At 40.9% G+C, this 19442-nt stretch overlaps 1 protein-coding gene across 1 annotated transcript in view; it reads left to right on the top strand.

Moving 5' to 3' along the window:
• The first annotated feature begins 12982 nt into the window (after positions 1–12982).
• Positions 12983–19442, top strand: part of LOC139611929 (zinc finger SWIM domain-containing protein 6) — a 46992-nt gene continuing 40532 nt past the window's right edge. The window contains exon 1 of the mRNA XM_071466996.1: positions 12983–13819. Coding sequence (XP_071323097.1) covers positions 13390–13819 — 430 coding nt within the window. The 5' untranslated portion in view covers positions 12983–13389. The remainder of the gene's footprint in view (positions 13820–19442) is intronic.

Raw genomic sequence — 19442 nt, 5'->3', positions numbered from 1 at the left:
AGCGTCCAGATTGTTGTGACACCGCGTTAAGAAATTCAGGAGGAAGACGACCAGCTCATGAAACTTGCAGATGCTGATTGAATTTAGGAGATTTTCATAGTGGCCATGTGGCTGAAGTGGGGGTGGGATTCACTCTCCCTGTCACCCTCCTCTTCTTTTGTAGGGGGGGGAGTTGGGGGTCGACTCCTTCACCCATCAGTATAGCTGCTCTCCTACATCAAGCAGACAGACAGATATTGGATTTTTTTTTTCTGACTTACACATCTCTCTATCTGGTCACGCTTGACTTTACTCCGTCTTTGTACATTTTGACAAAGGCTTCTCTTCAGGTGTGTGAATGTACCTCATTTACTGTACAGGGCTGTAGCAAAACCACAGAGATCATGAGTCCAACTTCCCCCAAACACCATCCTGGTGCCCACCACCGACAGAAGAATCTCACCAGACAATTAATAATTACATTTCATTTCATTTCATTTCATTTTTGTTTCATTATAATTGATTGAATATTTATTTCCCAACTTGAAGGTTTAAATTCAGTTTCAAGGCCGGAAACAGTGAATCTGTTGGAAAATAAACACCTTTTATGATTTAACAATGCTAAGCTGGTTTTGGGCTTTTGCTGAAAAGACTGACGCTGCTGTTTTTCTTTGGATAAACGTTCCTGTTTATCAGATATTTCCTGTGTTACGTCCCTTTGGTGTAGTCTAGGGGTGGACAGGGACAGTAAACAGGACAAATCAAGGATTTGTAAAGAGCCAAATGGCAGTTTGATGATTTATTATACAACTTAAATTTTAACACAAAAATACCAAGAGGTTAACAAGTGTGGGGGGGAGAAAGGCGATGGTGGTGTGCCAAAGGAATGAAAATAAATAAAACAAAATGAGGCCTATCTCCAACTACTGTTACTGAAACAAAACACACAAAAGAAAACCTGTCTGATCTGATCTAAAGAACTTCCCAAACCAAAAACAAGGGGTGGCACCCACCACTAACCTGGTGTTTCTAGACAAAGCAAAACTAGGTGGTGAAAATGTAAAGGGTACCCCAACTTACCTATCCTTTCTCCCCACACAAACCCTCAAATAACAATCTAGTCAACACAACACAACACAGGCAGTCTACTAGGGCAATAAGGGGAAAATGAGAGAGAGGGAGCTCCTCATCCAGGCTCCCCTTTATGTAAACTCCCGGCAGATGATTGGCCACTCGGACAGCCTAGGAACCAATAGGCCGTCCTCCAGTCTGCTCAGGTGTGATCCAATCAACCCATCAGCACCTAGAGGGAAAACTAGGTGAGGGAGAAAGACAGGAAACAGAGGGAGGAGGAAAACGACAAAAAAAAAAACACTATGCCCCTGCATGGCACGTAACACCTGTGAGAAACCATGAAACTAAAGTGTTGGACAAGCTCAAATTCTGACCTAATGATGGCGCTATATGAAAAGTTAAGGGTTTACTTAAGTTATAAGTCATTCTGAAGGGAAAATAAATGTCTGTACTAATATACTTTACATTAATTCATCCAATAGTTGTTGAGATATTTCACTCAAAACCACAAATGTCAACCTCATGGTGGTGCTAGAGGAAAAGTCAGGGGTATCATCAGTCAGACTTTTCCTCTGAGGACCATGAACGTCTGTCTGGTATAGTTGAGACATTTCCGTCTGGACCGACCGACAGTGCCATCCATAGATGTTGCTAGCGTGGCTAAAAATATGGATTACAGCAGCTTTAGATCCTTTTAGTCCATACTGGAATTCAAATGTAAACCTCTCCCAAGATGTTCCCCAACTCCTAAACTCAGTGTCCTCAGTTGTGACCCTGAAACTGCATTTCTTGTGAGACTCTTACATCAAGTATTCAGTTCATGACTATGTGAAGTCCAAAAGATTAATTTTCACGTCCTAAATCTGCCACCCGCTCACAAAACCCACCTCCAGAAATCCCTCTGATGGCACTGACTGAAAGATGTTGGCTAATGTGCAGATCAGGGGCCGGAGCAGATACCGTCCCCTCCTTTAACTTCTTCATTTTAATGTATCACCTTGAAATCCACAGGGCATCCTCCCTGGAGTCCCTTTGTCTATGAATGCTAATGGGATCTCTCTATGTTAATAATAAATAGCTGCTGATAAAATAATAAATTTCTAATGTCCCTCTCAGACCTTTTCTCTCTCTCTCTCTCCCCCTGTCTCAGATTAGTTTATCAGGGCTTTGCCGCCCCAAACACTTTGGTCTTAATTATTTAGAATGCCTGAAAAATTCATATCCTTCTTTTTTTGGGTGCAAAAGCCATCGTTCAGCCTGTGAAAATTTGGAAAAAGAGGTGGAGGGAGATGAAATATTCAGCAGTGCGCAGGCCCTTCAATTACTCTTCAGATGCATGAATGTTAAAAAACACATGCATCGTGAAATGAGCATTTTAAGGCGGAATAATTCCTACAGCAATGTAATACAGCATTGTCAATTATTTAGGGATAAATCTCCCGGCCGACACTTTGCACATTTATGTTTAATCACATTCAGGGAATTTAGATACAATAACACGGCTGTCATTTGTTATTTTTTCACCCTGAAGCGATGCAATTAGGTGCAAAAAAAATTTGTTTTAGAAGATATCTTAGAAACAATAAGTTGTGTCCATCTGGGAGCAGAACCCAGTGCTTCAGTTTGTTGCTCGCAGGCTTCCAGTGCCTTCACGGGTTTTTTTTTTTTGGATGGTCAAATGTTCCTCGCTGTCTCTGCCCCTGCTGGTTTCCCTCCCATCAAGGTCCAACACACAACATAACATGAAAAAAAAAAAGATGTGTCTGTTCTCATCTGTAATTTAAGCATTCCTCTGTGTTATATCCTATCCCTGGTATCACTCCTCGCTACACAAATGCTTTTGTTTGCTGGCTGTCATTGTGCTGTATTATTTAGAGGCAGAACAAACAGAAAGCCCTCGCCGTCTTCTTCTCCTCTTCCTAATTCATTTGAACACTGGCTCCTCAGGCCTGTCAGCGTATCCACCACAGGGATCAATTTCACCAACTGCAAACCCACTGGATCAGATCAGATGGGGCATTTAAACGCCCACGCTTGTCTTTGGCTGTGGTGGGTGTAGGGGGCCTCTGAGGAGCAGGGTGAAATCTTCAGGGGGCTTTCTTCACACTGAGGCGAGAGGATTTTTTAAAAAGAAAAACTTACGAGGAGAACTCTTTTTGAAACTTTCTGATTCACTTTTCAGAGAAGAGGCTGTGGTTTAATAACAGTTTAAAAACTCTGTCATGTAATTGAAAAGAACATAAATGATGAGAGTTAAATGATGGGCTCAGAGACGTGTTTGAGTCTCAAATTAATTTAAATTGCTCTGTGACATGCCCAGAGGTTCTGGGTCAGTTTTTTTTTTCTTCTCCTCCATCTCCATCTCCTCATCTGCCCCTGTTTTACCCAGATGTGGAGGAAGTATTCACATCCTTTTCTTCATGTAATCAGATGGAGGAGAACTTGAGTTAAACACGGTTAACCCCATGGTTAGAAAACTGAAGGAAAGTACTGGTCATGTTGCCGTTTGGTACGTTAGTGACAGAGTTTTACATGTGCAGCAGCTGCAATGTTTGGATGAAATTAAGTGAAAACAGTGATCTTTAAGGGTTATTTATGGGATTTTTGAGTGGCATTTTAACTGAACCAAGATTAATTGAAAGTTGGCCTGATTATGCATGTTGTTGTTGTTTTTTTAAATGCACACTCCAATGGACAAATGACAAATGTTTCATCACAATGAAATGAACTGAACTGAGCCGACTGAGAAACCGAACCTGTTCCCATTCCCTGGAACTAATGGAGATTGTGTTTCTTCTAAAAACAACACATTAGGCTAAGAAAAAAAATCTATGTATCTATGTTCAGCATCACTTTTAAATGAATGTTGGCTATATGTTCTGAATAAGCTGAGCAGGTTCTAGTATTCTCTTTTTCTTCTGCTCCTCCTTGAAACCTACCAAGGTTAAGTATTTGTGCTCATATCACTCAGTAGCGTGCAGAGAAATTGCTAACCTTCAGTAAAAGGTGTCAATACAACTAAATATTAAATATAAAAATATTCCATTAGTCCTGCATTAAACAGACAGGATTACATGTGGACTCCCACCACATGGGTCATTACTGTTTTTTATTGTGTGTGTAAATAATATGCATGAAGTATCAGAAATATTGGACTGTAATTTCTTTGCAGATGATACAAACAGTTTTTGTCCTGGAGATGATTTAAAGATAATTTTGGGGACGATCCCTGTCTCCTAAAAAATAGGTTTATATACAACTAAACTGCAGCAGAAAATGTGTTTTGCAGGAAACATAATTATTATTAAAACATGTTTTCTATTAATGAAATAAAGACATGTTGTTAATTTACGTATTTGACAAGTTGCAAATATGTTGATGCTGAACATGCAAGTAAAATGTTGCACCGACATCATGTTTGTTTTCCACCAAAATCTCTGATCCTGTCGAACAACACCCACTCGCAGTGACGCCAGCGTGATTAAACTGTTCTGTGGTTGTGTTTAGACTCTCACAGCACTTGCTCTAGATTAGAGAAAGATCCTGGTCTGGTTTCATTCTGAAGATTTTCTGTGACTTCAGACACAACATGTTCATTTACATCTTACCAAAACCACCGTCTTTCCCTAACCAAAGTGCTTTTGTTGCCTAAACCACAGCACAGAGAAGACCATGGATGCGACAGGTCATTTCTAGGAGACAGTGTTTCTTCTTTGGTGTCTTTATGCAGAGCCTTGACAGGAGGAGGCTTGTGTGGATGCTCAGCTCGGGGGTCTGGTGTGATGAACAGACCGCTCCCTCCACTGCATGGTTCAGTGTTTTTGCTGCGTCTTGCACTATGCACCTTATTAATTTTGTTGCGGGAGTTGTGCTCCTGCTGAGAACTGTTGAACAGCCTCTGCTCACCTTTTGCAAGTGCTTTGTTTTGCTAAACTTTATATGGCACCTTGTGTCATTTGGACCCTAATCACTGGTCACAAGTGAATAAAAGCTAATGTACCTATTATACAGAAAAATCTTCCCTTTAAATGCTGTTAGATTATTATTATTACTCATGCATTAATCTGTGAGCAGCATGGGACTGATTTATAATTAAGTTTTGTTACTCATTACTGTCAGATGTAGGTGCCCAGTATTTACATAGTGTTAGTCATGTCTCCTTTACTCTTGACACTGATGAATCACTACACTGAAATTACACTGTAAATCATGGACTGTACTATCAACTGTTTGACATTTAATAGACACCCCTGCATCAAAGCATCAAAACTGAAACTAAAGTTTGAGCTTTAAAGACTGTAAACTGTGTGATAAACTGAGAGGAACGTGATATATGTTGTTTCCCAGTGAACCACTGTTAAAAATATGAAAAACAAGCAGATGAACAATATATAATTTATCTGGACAGCTCATTTTAAAGATCATGTCTGGTGCATCGTTTGCATTATTATAATATTAATAGAATTATATTAGCATTATAGCATTAATTATTAAGGACTCGGAGTCTGTTGGCCGCAGTCACATTAAGCAGGGAAAGAACTTGTGTTGATTAACTTTGAAGAAAATCAGACAAACTCTGTGATCAGATTTTCAGAAGGCGACGACTGAGTGAACTAGTGTTGATGCTTTTATATGTTAATGATGTGATTCACTTGATAAACCTTAAAAGTATAAATATAACCCACATTTAATTGCACAGTATCACGTATTGGTGTGCTTTTTAAAAAATTTTTTTTTTGGTGTATTTCAATGTGAATCCTTTGCAATGCGTTTCACATTTGCATATTTCCACTTTTCATCTATAGCGCCATCATCAGGTCAAATTTTAATCCTTTGATTTCCGACCAAATACTTGTCACATTTGCATCAGTCACTTTAGCAAATGTCCAAAAACAACAAACAGTTTTTACGTTGAAGTGACAAAAACCTCCCTCAGTGTCAGCTGAGTTGAGTCGAACCGCATGGGTTTGTAGAAGTGAACGGTCTCATACAGAAGACCCCACTGTTTAACGTCACTGTAATGCTTTTGTTTATATGTGCTGCAGTTGGTCTGGTAACATATAAAAGCCAAATAGGCAGGAAAAGGTGAAAGCTTTTGTCAGTGTTGGACTTTGGGCTGTTTCCTGGAGGCAGGATGCACCAGTGTAGGGTCGACTTGTATCGAACTCTTAGAAGAAAAGATGTGGGCTTTCATTTTTGAGTTTTGTGTTTCCTCAACCTTTGCTTTTTACAGTGTATTTTCTGGAGATATAGGGAGGGGAGGGCAGAGATTTACAGTATGACTGGAGGTGAATGAAGAGAGAGAGAGAGAGAGAGAGATCTGCAGGAGGACGGGGACACTGAAGGAAAAATATAAGAAAAATATAAGAAAATATGTTTTAAACATTGAGTGTCTGCAGCACCAGTGATAAGTTGTGGGTACTGTAAATGTGTTATACTATAGGTACATGCACACACACACACCAATCTGCACTGCATGTCTTGTCTTATCATCCCTACGGACCCTGGGGCCTTGCTCTCAGACTCCTCAATTGGGTGACAACAAACCTGCCTCTCTGATTTATGGAAATGCAGATGGAGATTTTATTATGCCTCCTCCTTATGCACACACACACACACACACACACACACACTCCTGGATTCAGCTAAAAGAAGGACAAAGAGGGTCAAACACTGTAAGAAATGTGTCAACGTTGCACCAGAAATGATAATTAGATTACGGTGTGTGTGTGTGTGTGTGTGTGTGTGTGTGTGTGTTTGTGTGTTGGGTTTGTGCAGAATTCTAGGACAGCTTGATATCTGATTGGTGTAATTAACATGTTTAAGGATACAATAAATTATACAGCATTTTAGGCAGCAAATAATTCATGCTCAGGTCAGTGTGTCATCTGCATGAGTTGATTATTTAATGTTGTGTAACATCTATGTTTGTATTCAGTATTCAGATTCTTTACTTAATTAAGAGTTTGTAAGTAATATCACCAAAATACACTTTAAGTATCAAAGTAAAACTACTGGTTCTGCAGTAAATGTCCTCAGACTGATGTGTCTTATTATATCTGACATTATTAGTGTGTTAATATTGATGCATCGATGTGTGTGCAGACCACAACTCTTTCAGAGGCCACATCCTTTAGAGGACAAAGTCTATGAAAGTGTGGTCTTTTGTTGGCACTGTAGCCTGCCAAGGTCAAACCAAAATGAGACTGGTCTACAGGGGATTTTCGCTTTGCGACCGCCCTTACCGCTGCGTCGCAAAGTTGCTAATTTTTTCACAAAATCTTGAGGTTTTACAGCTTTTGGTTTTAATAGTTAGTTGTTCAACTAAGCTGAAACTTAATACTCACATTTAAAAGTGTAATTCAATTCCTCAGGCTCTCTGTTGGCGTTGTTTGCTCCCATATTATTTGTGTAACTAAGAACCACCCACTGTAGCCTTCGTTGCCCAAGAGGACACATTTCTCTGCCGCACATGATGGAGCCTTCGAAATGGGACAGTCTAGTTACGCCACTGTGATGCAGTCAGTCTTTGAATGCAGCCTGTGAAGGATGCAGCTTCTGAAATGTGACACAGCTTTAGTCAAAACTGCAGCACAGTTACATCCCTTCATCCCATTGGCTCCTTTAGTTCCTGAAGTATAAGATACAGTTTAAGGAGGGAAATCTTCCAGATTGTTTCAGGTTGTGTTTTAAAGCTAATTCGTGTGTTCCCTCTTACTCAACAAGACAATATTTTCGGTAGAGCTCAATTGCAATCAGGTCATTCACATACAGAGGTCATATGGTAAAATTTTCCGCTTCTATAAAGTCCATTTTAAAAAAAAAAACAAAACAAAAAACAAAAAAAAAAAGTTTTTATAGGTATTCACTACCACTTGTGCTTTTTTCCGCCCCCTCTAGCTGCACATTAGGTTTTATTGTTATCCATATGTCATTTGTTTGTTTTTAACCATAGACTGTATATAAAGATAGACATAGCCTCCGTGATGTCACTCATATGTCTCCAAAGAGCAGTTCTGAAGCTCGGAGTGGGCTGCTCCACCGTCGCCATCTTGGCAGTGCCTGACTCTGCTTCACTCTCGGCCATTTGTATTTTTCAAAATGTAAAATCTTAATCTGACAAGCACTTAAAAAGTACATTTTTTCCCTCTGAAATGAAGCAGAAATATACAGTGGCATGAAATGAAAATACTCAAGTACCTTAAAATTACACTTAAGTTCAGTGTTGAATAAATGTACTCACATATTTTCCTCTGGTTTTCTGTATGTGCACATGTTCGTGAGCACTTGTTCATAATCTTTCTTTGTTGTGTTTGCGCGACCAGACATCTGCATGACTCGCTGTGACAGTGAGATTTCATGCGTGCCCAGCGGCGCTGCTAATCTTGGCAGCAAAAATCTGGAATCACGTGCTATACGACCAAAGAGGAGAATAAAATTTACAACAGAGCCTGTCAGTGTTGTTTTTGGGGGAAGACCAGAGACGTGAGAAATCCAAATGAGATCATACGGGTGTTCGTTTCTTCTGTCTGAATATTCATAACCCCCCAAATCATCATTCGTGTTAGAGGAGGGAAGGAACACGGTGGGGGAAGGTGGTAAAGGTGCAAAAACTGCTGGGTTTTCATTATTGGGGAACCTCTTTTGTGAACGATACTTCCTGTCTGTTTTCAAAGAGGAACAAAGGGATAAAGTGAGGAATAAAGAAAAGTACAATTAAAGAGGAGCACTAATAGGAAGCTCTGGGATCTGCTTGTCCACACACTTCTGAGATAAAAACACATCATTCATCTCTCAGCTCCTCAACACTCTTTCTTTCTTTCGCCCCCCCCCCCCCCCCCCCCCCCCCTCTTTTTATGCTCTTTACCATCCATTTGCTCCACCCTGTCTTCGTTTCTCACTTCAATCTCTTTTTTCTCCTCGTCCACCCTCCTCTCTGGAGTGCTCTTTATCCCCCAGTCCTCAGTACCCTCCCACAACCTCCTTCCCTCCCTCTCTCATATCATCCCCACATCCCCACCCCTCAGCGTTTAGTGATTAATGCGAGTTTTAATTGTCATGCTCACTTTTATGCTCATTAAAGTGTATTATGCAGCAGTTAGGGTATTAAAGTTCAGTGACAAATTTCATGCATACTGATGAGAATGCAAATGAGCCCAGTGTGAAAGGATACTATGGTTTGTGTTGTGCATGTGTGCATGTGTGCGTCTGATTATCCCCAGGAGTGAGCCTTGAGTGTCATTATCAGCTGCACTAGCCATCTTAGCAGAGCAGAGAGAGTCCATCCATAGAAATCATGTTAATGGGAGTCCTAAAGCATTCTTTATGCCTGAATAACTGAATTGTATATAACATATGATGCACTGTGTTGCAAAAAAAATGCTGCATGGGCTTTATTCTGTACAGCAAAAACTGCAAAAGTTGAAATTGAAGGTTTAGCTTGGATGCTGTAGGATTTGTAGTCATGCCATGCATTGTAGACAAAAGACAGAATGAGTATGTTAATGAGACTTTAAATATGCAGCGATTAGCTGAACGTGCAGTTATCATATATTTATTTCTGTTTGAGTTCAGCGTGTGCATGAAGATTTGACCAGAAGCTAATGCTAACATTTTCCATGAATGTCAGCACAAAATTTGGTACCAATCCATCAAATAGTTGCTGAGATATTTGTGTAGGTGGATCAAAAGCAGAAGCACAATCAGAATATTTTTTTTTGCTACCATAATATGCATTTCAGCATATATGTAAATGAAATACTGTACTCCACAGATCAGGGTGCAGGTCTACTGGCAGATTTACGTTGTCATCCTAAAGGCAGCATCATATTAAATGAGGAGTTTTGATGAAGTGTACTGTGTGTACTCTCAGTGGAAAAGAAGATAAGAAGCTTATTATCATAATAAGCATTTTGAATTTAAATTTCATCCAGTGAAAGTGAGAACGAAATGTCTAAGAAACGAACACAAACTCAGTTGCTAGAAGGTGGCTCTATCTTACTCGAGGCTGTGTGTTGTGTGTGTCGTGTGTGTGTTGATGTCTTCCTCTCTCAGCCCACCTACTGTTACCACCATACTGAGTGAATAGGCTCAGTCATTACTTTGCTTCTGCTGCGCTGTCTGCAGGGTAAAATGAGACAATAGTAAAGATTTTCAACCGGGGGCTTAAATCATTTACACAGCATGGAGCGAGTGTGCTGAAATGAGGCTGCTGATAATGCTGGCCTGCAGGAGCAGCAGGTGGTACTGTAACTGGAAAATAATGGGAAGAAAAAGAGACAGATAAGCTCATTACATTGACAAACAGCGTGTTTATGCACGAATAAGACTGTTTAAAATCAGGTCTGAAATGTTCCCCCGGTGCTGATCAAAAGGAGAAACCAGACCACATTCTTTAGTTCTGTATGGAAAGAAATGATTATAGTTTGTATTCTAGCTGTAATGACTGCCATCCAACCTTTCTACACATCCTGCAAATTAAAAGGCAAACATACACTTTGTTTGTAAGTGACATTTGTCTATGCCTTCTGAATTTATTTTGCAAAAATAAAACTGTTCTGATCTTACATCACACACTTAAAATGGCCAGATCTATCAACTGATCCTTTGTGTTTAACTTGAAAGTTTAACTTTAACACAATTCGCATTGCTTAACAACTTACAATCCACAAAATCAACTTTGTTACGGTTTAGGAAAAAATAATGACTTAGTTAAGATCATAACACTGCTTCCTCCTTTGCTCCTGACAGACAAGAGCCATAATTCCCACAGCCACTTAGTCACTTGAACATCAAAATTTGTTGTTTTGGGGGATTTGCTGAAACAACTGATGCTGCAGTTTCTCATGAGAGCAGAGTCTCCAAACCTCGGAGGCATGGCAAAGAAATTTTGGGACTCCTGAGAACAGCTCAACTGCGGCTTTGACACAATAAATTTTTAGGTGGGTCTCAGGTCTCCGTCCAGCTCTGGGGCCCCCTGAATCACTCAGGGTCCCCTTAATGATGTCCCTAATTGCACAGGACCAACAGACAGACCAGACACATTCACCGCCCAAGCAACCCACCACAGCCCCCTGCATTTTACTTTGAGCTTTTCATTTTCCCCTCAGGTTATGAAACACAAGTGAGACCAGATTAGCTCCTCTTTTCTTAAAGCTCCAGTAATCAATATTTCTTATATTAACACTGATTCAACCCACTTCACGTAATGTGGAAGAACCCACAGAGAATCACCACCCAACTCCCAGACCTTTTACTTAAGTAAAAGTGGTAATGACACAAAAATGTGTGTAAAAATACTTGGTTACAAGTAAACATACTGAATTTTACTTGAGTAAAAGTGCGTATGAGGACCAATATATATAACTAAAGTAAAAGTTCTCATTGGGAGGAATGGCCCTTTCCAAAACAATATATATTATATTATGGATACAGTGTTAAGCTGGTAAAGGTGGGGCTAACTGTAACTGCTAGTAGCTCATGAGATAATTCATTAGTTGATCATATTTGGTATTAATGATTTGAATCTGCAAAGCAACTAAAGCTGTCAAGCAAATATAATGTAGTAAAAGTATAAAGTAGCATAGAAATAAGGAAATACTCAAGTAAAGTACAAGCACCTACAACAGTACTGGCTGGCAGAAAGAATAAAAAGGCTGCTTTGTGTCACTGCGACAATATTGCATTTCACACATTAGTACAAACTGTGCAAACACAACAGTTCAAGCAGAAAAAACTGTGCAAAACATTTTCATACTGAATCTATTGTTTCGACCCTAACCATCTATTTGAGGCCTGGTTTACAGCTGGAGTCCAGGTGAACACAGTTAACCGGCTGATTGAACAGAAATCCAGCAGTTGATCCCCTGAAGGCAACTCGGCAAAAACAACATAACCATTGTCCGTAGTGAACTGTGTCCAGTTGGCCTCGGGTGGCTAATGTTCAGGGTCAAAAGAACAATTACAAGTCCTTTTTTGAAGTTATGTCCGATAGCCCTCACATCTCTGTACGATAAATGTGAGGCTGCAGCCAGTAGATAATTGTCTTAGCTTGGCATAAGGACCAGAAATGGGCAAATAGCTCCGTCTAAAGGTGACAAAATTCATCCACTAGCTCCTCTAAAGCTAAATTAACACGTCATATGTGTTATTGTGTGATGGACAGTTTCTTGGCTCTGCCATGCAGCTGGCGGACAAGTTACCGGAGTTGCCATACAATCTCTATACTTCTTCCATTAATGTGCTTTACATTGCCAGTAATGATAAGTAAAAGTACCAATACTTAAATATAAATACTGCATTGAAAAAATAGCAAAAATATTATCATTGTTGGATTAAAACGTCAAAACATTGGATAATTTAACCCTTTAAACCCTTTATCAGATCTATTGATAGTGGATTATATTTTATGGTTGAAGCCTTACAGTACTTCTACGACGGAATAATACGACCTTACTCAACGTTTTTTGTGTATTATTTACTTTACACAGAAAAATAAAGTAGTAGTTAGACACAGCACAAATACAAAAACACAAAATATTGCTCAGAGTCAACTTAAAAGTGTTAAAACTAAACTTAAACAGAGAGTCTCTTACTATAAGACACAAAGTTGTGGTATTACTTCAGTGGGGTAAATTTGGGCACTTGCCTGGGGCAGTTATTAGCCTTGTGCCTTTGAATACTGCATTATTTTCCTCATGGTTATTTACATAAATCATAATTAGAGTCATACTTTAAGACGTGAGCGACCTTCTCAAACTTTCCACGGTCGCTTTTCTGTAAATTTAACTAATGCTCATATACAGAGTAGTTCTCAGTCATTCCCGACAATGAGCTGTTGTCTTTAAACTGCCCCACATTCCAGCGGACATTAAACGTCACACGGGGCGGTGCTGCGTTCACTGCCCCCCCTTCCCCCAAAACCACGAGGCTCCGGTGTTGACAGGCCAATCACCGCCCACAGGCGCCCAGCGCTCAGCCCGGCTTCAGCGGCCCACCGCCGGACAAAGCCTCGGCTCTCCGGCTGCGCTCTCTGTAAAATAAATAAATAAATAAAAATTAAAAGCTTTTAAAAAATTAAAAGCTTTTATTCGGGTCTAAAGAGCGGCTCACAGAGGGCGGGCAGCAGCCGGCGGAGCGAACCGGACAAACCCCGCCTCTCTTCATTTGTCAACAAAGGGGTTTGACAAGCCCGGAGAAGCCCGGCCTCCATGCTCCCTTAAAAGGATGATTTGGTCCGACACGGCCAGCAATCAAGCCGTGAGTAGCCGACTTCCCTTCCCCGTCCCGTTCATATGGTGCGTTGACTTCCTCCGTGGCCGTTAAAGCGGAGCTATCATGGCGGAGCGCGCACAGCAGCCCCCGGCCAAGCGGCTCTGCTGTAGGCCGGGCTACGGCGCGGCGTGTCGGCAAGGCCAGCGGGCCGTGTGGGCGGCCGTGTGCGGCGGCTCCGCGGGCGCCCAGGGCGAGTCGAGCAAAACCCAGAGCCCGGAGTCTCTCCTGGACATCGCGGCGAGGAAAGTCGCGGAGAAGTGGCCGTTTCAGCGGGTGGAGGAGCGCTTCGAGCGGATCCCGGAACCCGTTCAGAGGCGGATCGTGTACTGGTCCTTCCCGAGGAGCGAGCGGGAGATCTGCATGTACTCGTCGTTCAACACAGGCGGGGAGGAGATCGGGAGCAGCCCGGAGAGCAGCGACGACACACGGCTGCCGTTCCGACGGGGCATCGGTCTCCTGGAGAGCGGCTCCGTGGACAACGTCCTGCAAGTCGGTGAGTGAAGCTGGGCTTTCGGGCGCAAACACAACCGGTGAAAACAATAAATACCATTTGTGTGGATGACTTGGAATAATGCAGGAAGATAACATGACAGGCTTTGACAACAAAGGCTGAAGCGGTCAGAGGCTACAATGGGGCTTTAAATCTGCTGGTGCATGAATGGGAATGTGTGGCTGGGGCATTTAAATCCTGTTTTGCTCGGGGGTAGTTTGAATGTGAAATGCAGGGTAACTACAAAGCCCCCCCGAAATCCACTAATTGCGGTGAAAATCAAGCCGTGGCTTTAACAAAACAGGAATCCCCGCATCTCAACCCCACCAGACTCCATTCAGAAGCGGTAGAAGAATAAAGATTGATGCCCAAATCTACTATCTGCTGCTAGTTTCATGGAAATAATGTGAAATCCAACAAAGTCAAAAGCCCCAAAGATTTTCTGGGCTGCTGTAACATCAGAAATCACCTAGAGCCACTTGATCTAATGAGCTGATGAGACTTAAAACAAGCATTCAGAGGCATTAAAGCTCTGTTTTATCCTCATTCTCACAATTTCTTACTAGATCAGTCACATTCAAATCATTCATGAGCCACTAATCACGCAGTATGACCTTTAAAATCAGTTTAAAAACAATTGCACAGAACTATTGAGTAATAAGGGAAGCGTTCGGTGTTGGGTTGGGTCTCAACTGACACACATTACATGTGAATGAGCTGTTCTGTGTGGCACAGTTGAGATGCTGATGAGTAATAATTGTGTCTGTGAGATCAGCAGATGCATTGTGCTTCACTGAGGATTAATACATTTAAATGTGATCTGCTGAAATGCACAGTCTCATGTTATGGGAGGGGAAGGAGGGGAGGGGGGGGGGGTTGTATCTTTTACATCTAGTGGAGCCATAGTGTGATATTAGGGGGGTGTTTTTATTGCAGAAGAACCATTACAGAAGTGAATGTGCTCTTTTTTTTATTTCTGAGAACAGACCATCAGAGTTACCGGATCAGCTTGTTTATAACCCACTGTGAGTGAAACAGGAACAGACACCTGTGCGCTAACTTGACAGTCTGCATGACAACTTTTCTGCCTCTGACTCTGCAACATTTGATTTTATTTGATTTGGTTTGTTTTGTTTTTTTTTCCTTCCTATTTTTATGTGCTAAAAAAGAGCACAGCCCTCTTTGAGATTTTAATCACCCGGCACACATATCGAATCCCCAGCATTCCTATTGTGAGCTTGGCACTTTGTTCCTATTTTCATGTTCATTTGTGTCTTTCAAGCTTCCTGTTGCCTCCAAAAAGGAAGGCAAACAAAAGCAGCTTTTCACTCCCTTGTTAAGTGGAAGAGATTTGGAAGAAGGAAGCGTATTGAGCCACAACGATTCTTTTAAATGGGCCACGATTCACGCCAGTCTACAGCCAATTGGTTCAGGGTTTGTTTTTTGTTTTTTTTTTTAGTATCAATAATTGAAAAAAAAAAGAAGACGAAGAGCGTACTTGGCTTGTGAGAGAAGCAGATGTGGTGTTGAATTGGAGAGATAGCTCACTTTAATGAAGACAGTCTTCAGTCCGCAGCCTTTATCGTCGCGGGGTCAGCCGGGAGTCTTTGATGGTGCTGCAGTCTGTCACCTGTGAGTTCAGCAGCCTCGGGACACCTTCCCGGAGAGGACTGTAATCCCATTACTCTGCATGGTTAATTTGAATTGTAATGCAATCTGAACACTTGAGTTTCTGCATGAACCCTCTCCTCACTTTTAAATGCAGGAGGGGGGGGGGTCATGTGGGCTTTGTGTACTCACTGAAGGGCCACAGGGAATACGCACTCACAACACACACCAGCCTCTGTCCTGCCGGAGCGGGAGGCCTACATATTCCCACATATTTGGAAATGTTTCTATAGGGAAGAAACTGAATCTGGGTTGTTATTCCACAGAGTGAGGAGGGGGGTGGCTCTTGATATGCATGCTTACAAAGAGGAATAACAGTAGTGCACGCACACACACACACACACACACACACACAGGGAGGGTTTCTTGGCTGATTGCACCCCAGCCTGGAATTTGCTGGAAAAATAGAGCCAAGAAGTGATAAATAAAAGATGTAATCTCCCCACGTGTGGGCTGTACCAGAGCAGGGAGGTTTTCTCACAGCAGACCTGGAGGAAATGAATTGGCACACATTTTCTGTGTGGACCCTCCACAACAAACCCTCACTGTTAATCAGTGCAAAGATAAAGGAAGCCATTTTTTTTCCTTACATGAGAAAATACTGCAGCTTCTCGATTTTAGACTTGAGGGCTTCTTTATTCCCCTGGTTGAAGCCAATATCGTAGTTTGCGGTGGTGTTATTGAGCTGTGAGCTGGACGAAGCTTCTCCACCAGCACCAAAGAAATAACTGAAGTGTGCTGCTGCTCCAGATACGTTCTTGGCCGCAGGCGATTTAATACCAAACAATAACAAAAGTGTCCAGATCTGCAGCAATTAGTCGATGAATCAGCTTTTAATCCAAAAAATACCAATAATTTGATGTTATATATTTATATATTTTATATATTTTCTGTTTTATAATCCAAGTTATTATCAGTTAATCGTGAAAATAATAATAATTTTAACGTTAGATCCAGTGCTTGTTCCTGCTTGTTAACGTGCATTAACAAAAAAATCCAACATTAAAAAGACAGAAAAAATGCAAATGCAGGTTTTGTGGTTTTAACCACTGCTGCAGTGGTGGTTAAACAGTAATTATTCCTTCATAGCTGGTCATTAACTGTTGCTATGGTTGCCATCAAAGGTTTAATTAGCTTTAAAATAATCCATTGAGCTTCTAATTGAAAGTAGGGAAGTCACAGTCAAGGCCCTTACACATAAAAATTAAAGACTTTTACTGATTAATGCATAAAGTGAAATAAAAATATGCAGGTTAAAAGCTGATGCAGCAGATAAAACATGAGGTGAAGACTGATGTGTGAACCTGGAGGTCAGTGCAAGTCAATGAGAACGAAGTAAACAAAGCGTTTCACAGTGTCCAAGCCAAACCAGATCTTCACTGAACAAAGAACAGACAGAATGCACCTTATTGAAAGTAATTGAACATCCTCCACGATCTGTTTAAACCCACAGAGGAAAGCCAGCCCTTCTGGTGTGAAGTAAGTTTCATGCAGAGAAGCAGCAGCTTTCATCTGACTGCACTCGGGTCAGAAAGCACAAACACATCCTGTGCACAGAGACAGTAACTGGAACTAAGACAAATCAATAAAAAAAACAATGAAGCTAAAAGGTAAAATATCTACATGGCACTAAAACTGCGTATTATAGTTCATGACACAAGGACCTGAAGCCAAAAACATCATGTTTGACGATGACGGTTTCAGCTTCAGGTGAGAATCAGTGTTTCATTCATCACTTTATCAGACATTTGGAGACATTCAGAGCAGGATTCACTGTTGTTTAAAAAGCAAATATTAACAATTAAGACAAGGAAGCATCAACTTGTGTCCTTTTATCACAAAGATAAGATGAACAGCGGCATTTGTATCATTTACAGACGTTCTTGCTGCAACTACCAATTCATTTTCTCTATTGATTCGTCAGCTGGTTATTTTCTCAATTAACTGTTTGCTCAGAAACTGGGAAAGAAAAATGTAAAAAAAAAAATTTTTCAGGATAACTTGTTTTGTCCAATCAACACCTCAGAACCTCCCAGATTATTGATTTACTATCAGATAGAAGTCAAAGAAAAACAGCAAATCCTCAAAGTGAAGAAGCAGGAACTCAGGGTGGTTTGATATTGTTACCTGAAAAATGACTTCAGCATTTATTGAGTGATCAATTCAAACAGTCGTTTTATCACTCGTGTATCTCGGGTCTTGTTTAGTTGCACTTCTTGTTGCAGAAAACTCAGGGGATCACCGGAGTTGTTAGGATTCGTCCTCTGAGGAGCATGAATGTTTGTACAAATGTAATGAAATAGTTGTTGAAATATTTCAGTCTGGATCAAAGCGGCGGACCAGCTCATCCTTCCTCAGAGCCATCTTTCCAGCATGGCTAAAAACAGCATTTCATAATAAGATTTTCTGGATGTAAGACAAGATTCAAGCTTTGTGGTCAGTGTTAGAGGCCTTACTGCTCATGGACTGGGCATTTCTGAAACTTGACTTTAACTGTGGCTCCAAAGAGGCCAGGGACCGCTGTCTGTCTCTGTCCCCGTTCATGGTTTCATCTTTAAACACGACGTGGGCGTCTCAGTTCTTACACATTGGCGCATTGCGACGTTGATGTATAGGTTTAGAGCTGAACTATAGGCTTCAGTGCCTTGTTGAAGTATAGGCTGCAGTGTTTATGTGTCGCTCGGTCAAAACAATGTCAAATCAGACAAACCAAAAAAGAAAAATCAGATGTAAACTAACATGCACCGTTACATTTACCTAAGCAAAGAAATACGTGGTTTCTATATATGGTGGGAAAACACAGGCTGTAATGTGTTTGCTGCTCAGGCTACCTGGTTATTAGGTCACATTCAGCCTGCTTGCTCTTTACACGAGGTCAAGTTCATACCTTCACGTACGTCAGAGGCCTTTCTCTCATCATCTGACCCTTTGTGGATGTTACTCCAGCTGCTGTATTAGGTCAAAGGTCATTGAAACATCAATGCTGCTAATATTGAGTGTATGTTGTTGATGATGGGAAAACGGAAACCTCGCTCTTTCTTTTACCTTTCAATACCTGAACTACCAAGAATGAAAAGAACTCAAGAGAGAAAGTTTAATCGTTTAATCATTAGGCTTTTAAAAATAGTGAAAAATGTCCATCACTGTTTTCCAGAGTCCAGGTAGATGTCTTCAAGTGTCTTGTTTTGTCCAACCAACCAGTCCAAAACCCAAAGGTATTCAGTTTATTATTATAGAAGAGCAGGGAAACATTTTTTTTAAATTTTTGTTTGAAAAATTACTAAAAAATCAAAATAGTTTTTTAGACAGACAAAAATCCCAAGATATTTTCTGCTTCCAATGATTAAACAGAGAAAAAGAGCAAATTCTAAGGTGGAACCAGGGAATTTTTGGCTCATTTTATGTGAAAAATGACTAAAATGATTAATTCATCATCAAAATAGTTGACTAACTCTGATTTATTAGCCATATCTTCCTGTCATAGCTCATTACTTCAAAGTGCACAGCTCAAGGAGGCTATTAAGGTGGTTTAAAATCCTATAATTTGTGCCAAAAATCACTCTCTGGGTCCAGAAGGGCGGGACTTGGGACATGGCTGAGAGTAATGACTGCTGTTTTGTGACATCACAAAGTTACAGAAGTCCTGACGGCTGGTTTTAAGGCTCAGTTTCTGAATACAGGCTGTGTGCATTTCTCTGTGGACTGAGGCTTTGATACTTTCACAGTATTAATATAGAACCTAGACCTGCTTTATCATCACAAACACATGGACATCTAGACTATATGGGACCTTTAACTTTCCTTCAGTGTCAGATCTGAAAACCCCTGATCTTTTTTCCATTTTTCATCTTGGGAATGGTAAAAAGAAAAAATCCTGTTGTTTCAGAGACACTTTGTCTTTTCTACCTGAGAGAGATTTGTGTGTGTGTGTGTGTGTGTGCGTACAAATTAAAGCTGT

Source organism: Trachinotus anak, unplaced genomic scaffold, assembly GCF_046630095.1.
Source record: "Trachinotus anak isolate AG129_WGS33_773 ecotype Australia unplaced genomic scaffold, CSIRO_AGI_Tana_v1 ptg000028l, whole genome shotgun sequence".
NCBI classification, from domain to species: domain Eukaryota; kingdom Metazoa; phylum Chordata; class Actinopteri; order Carangiformes; family Carangidae; genus Trachinotus; species Trachinotus anak.
This window is presented reverse-complemented; position numbering and strand designations above follow the sequence as displayed.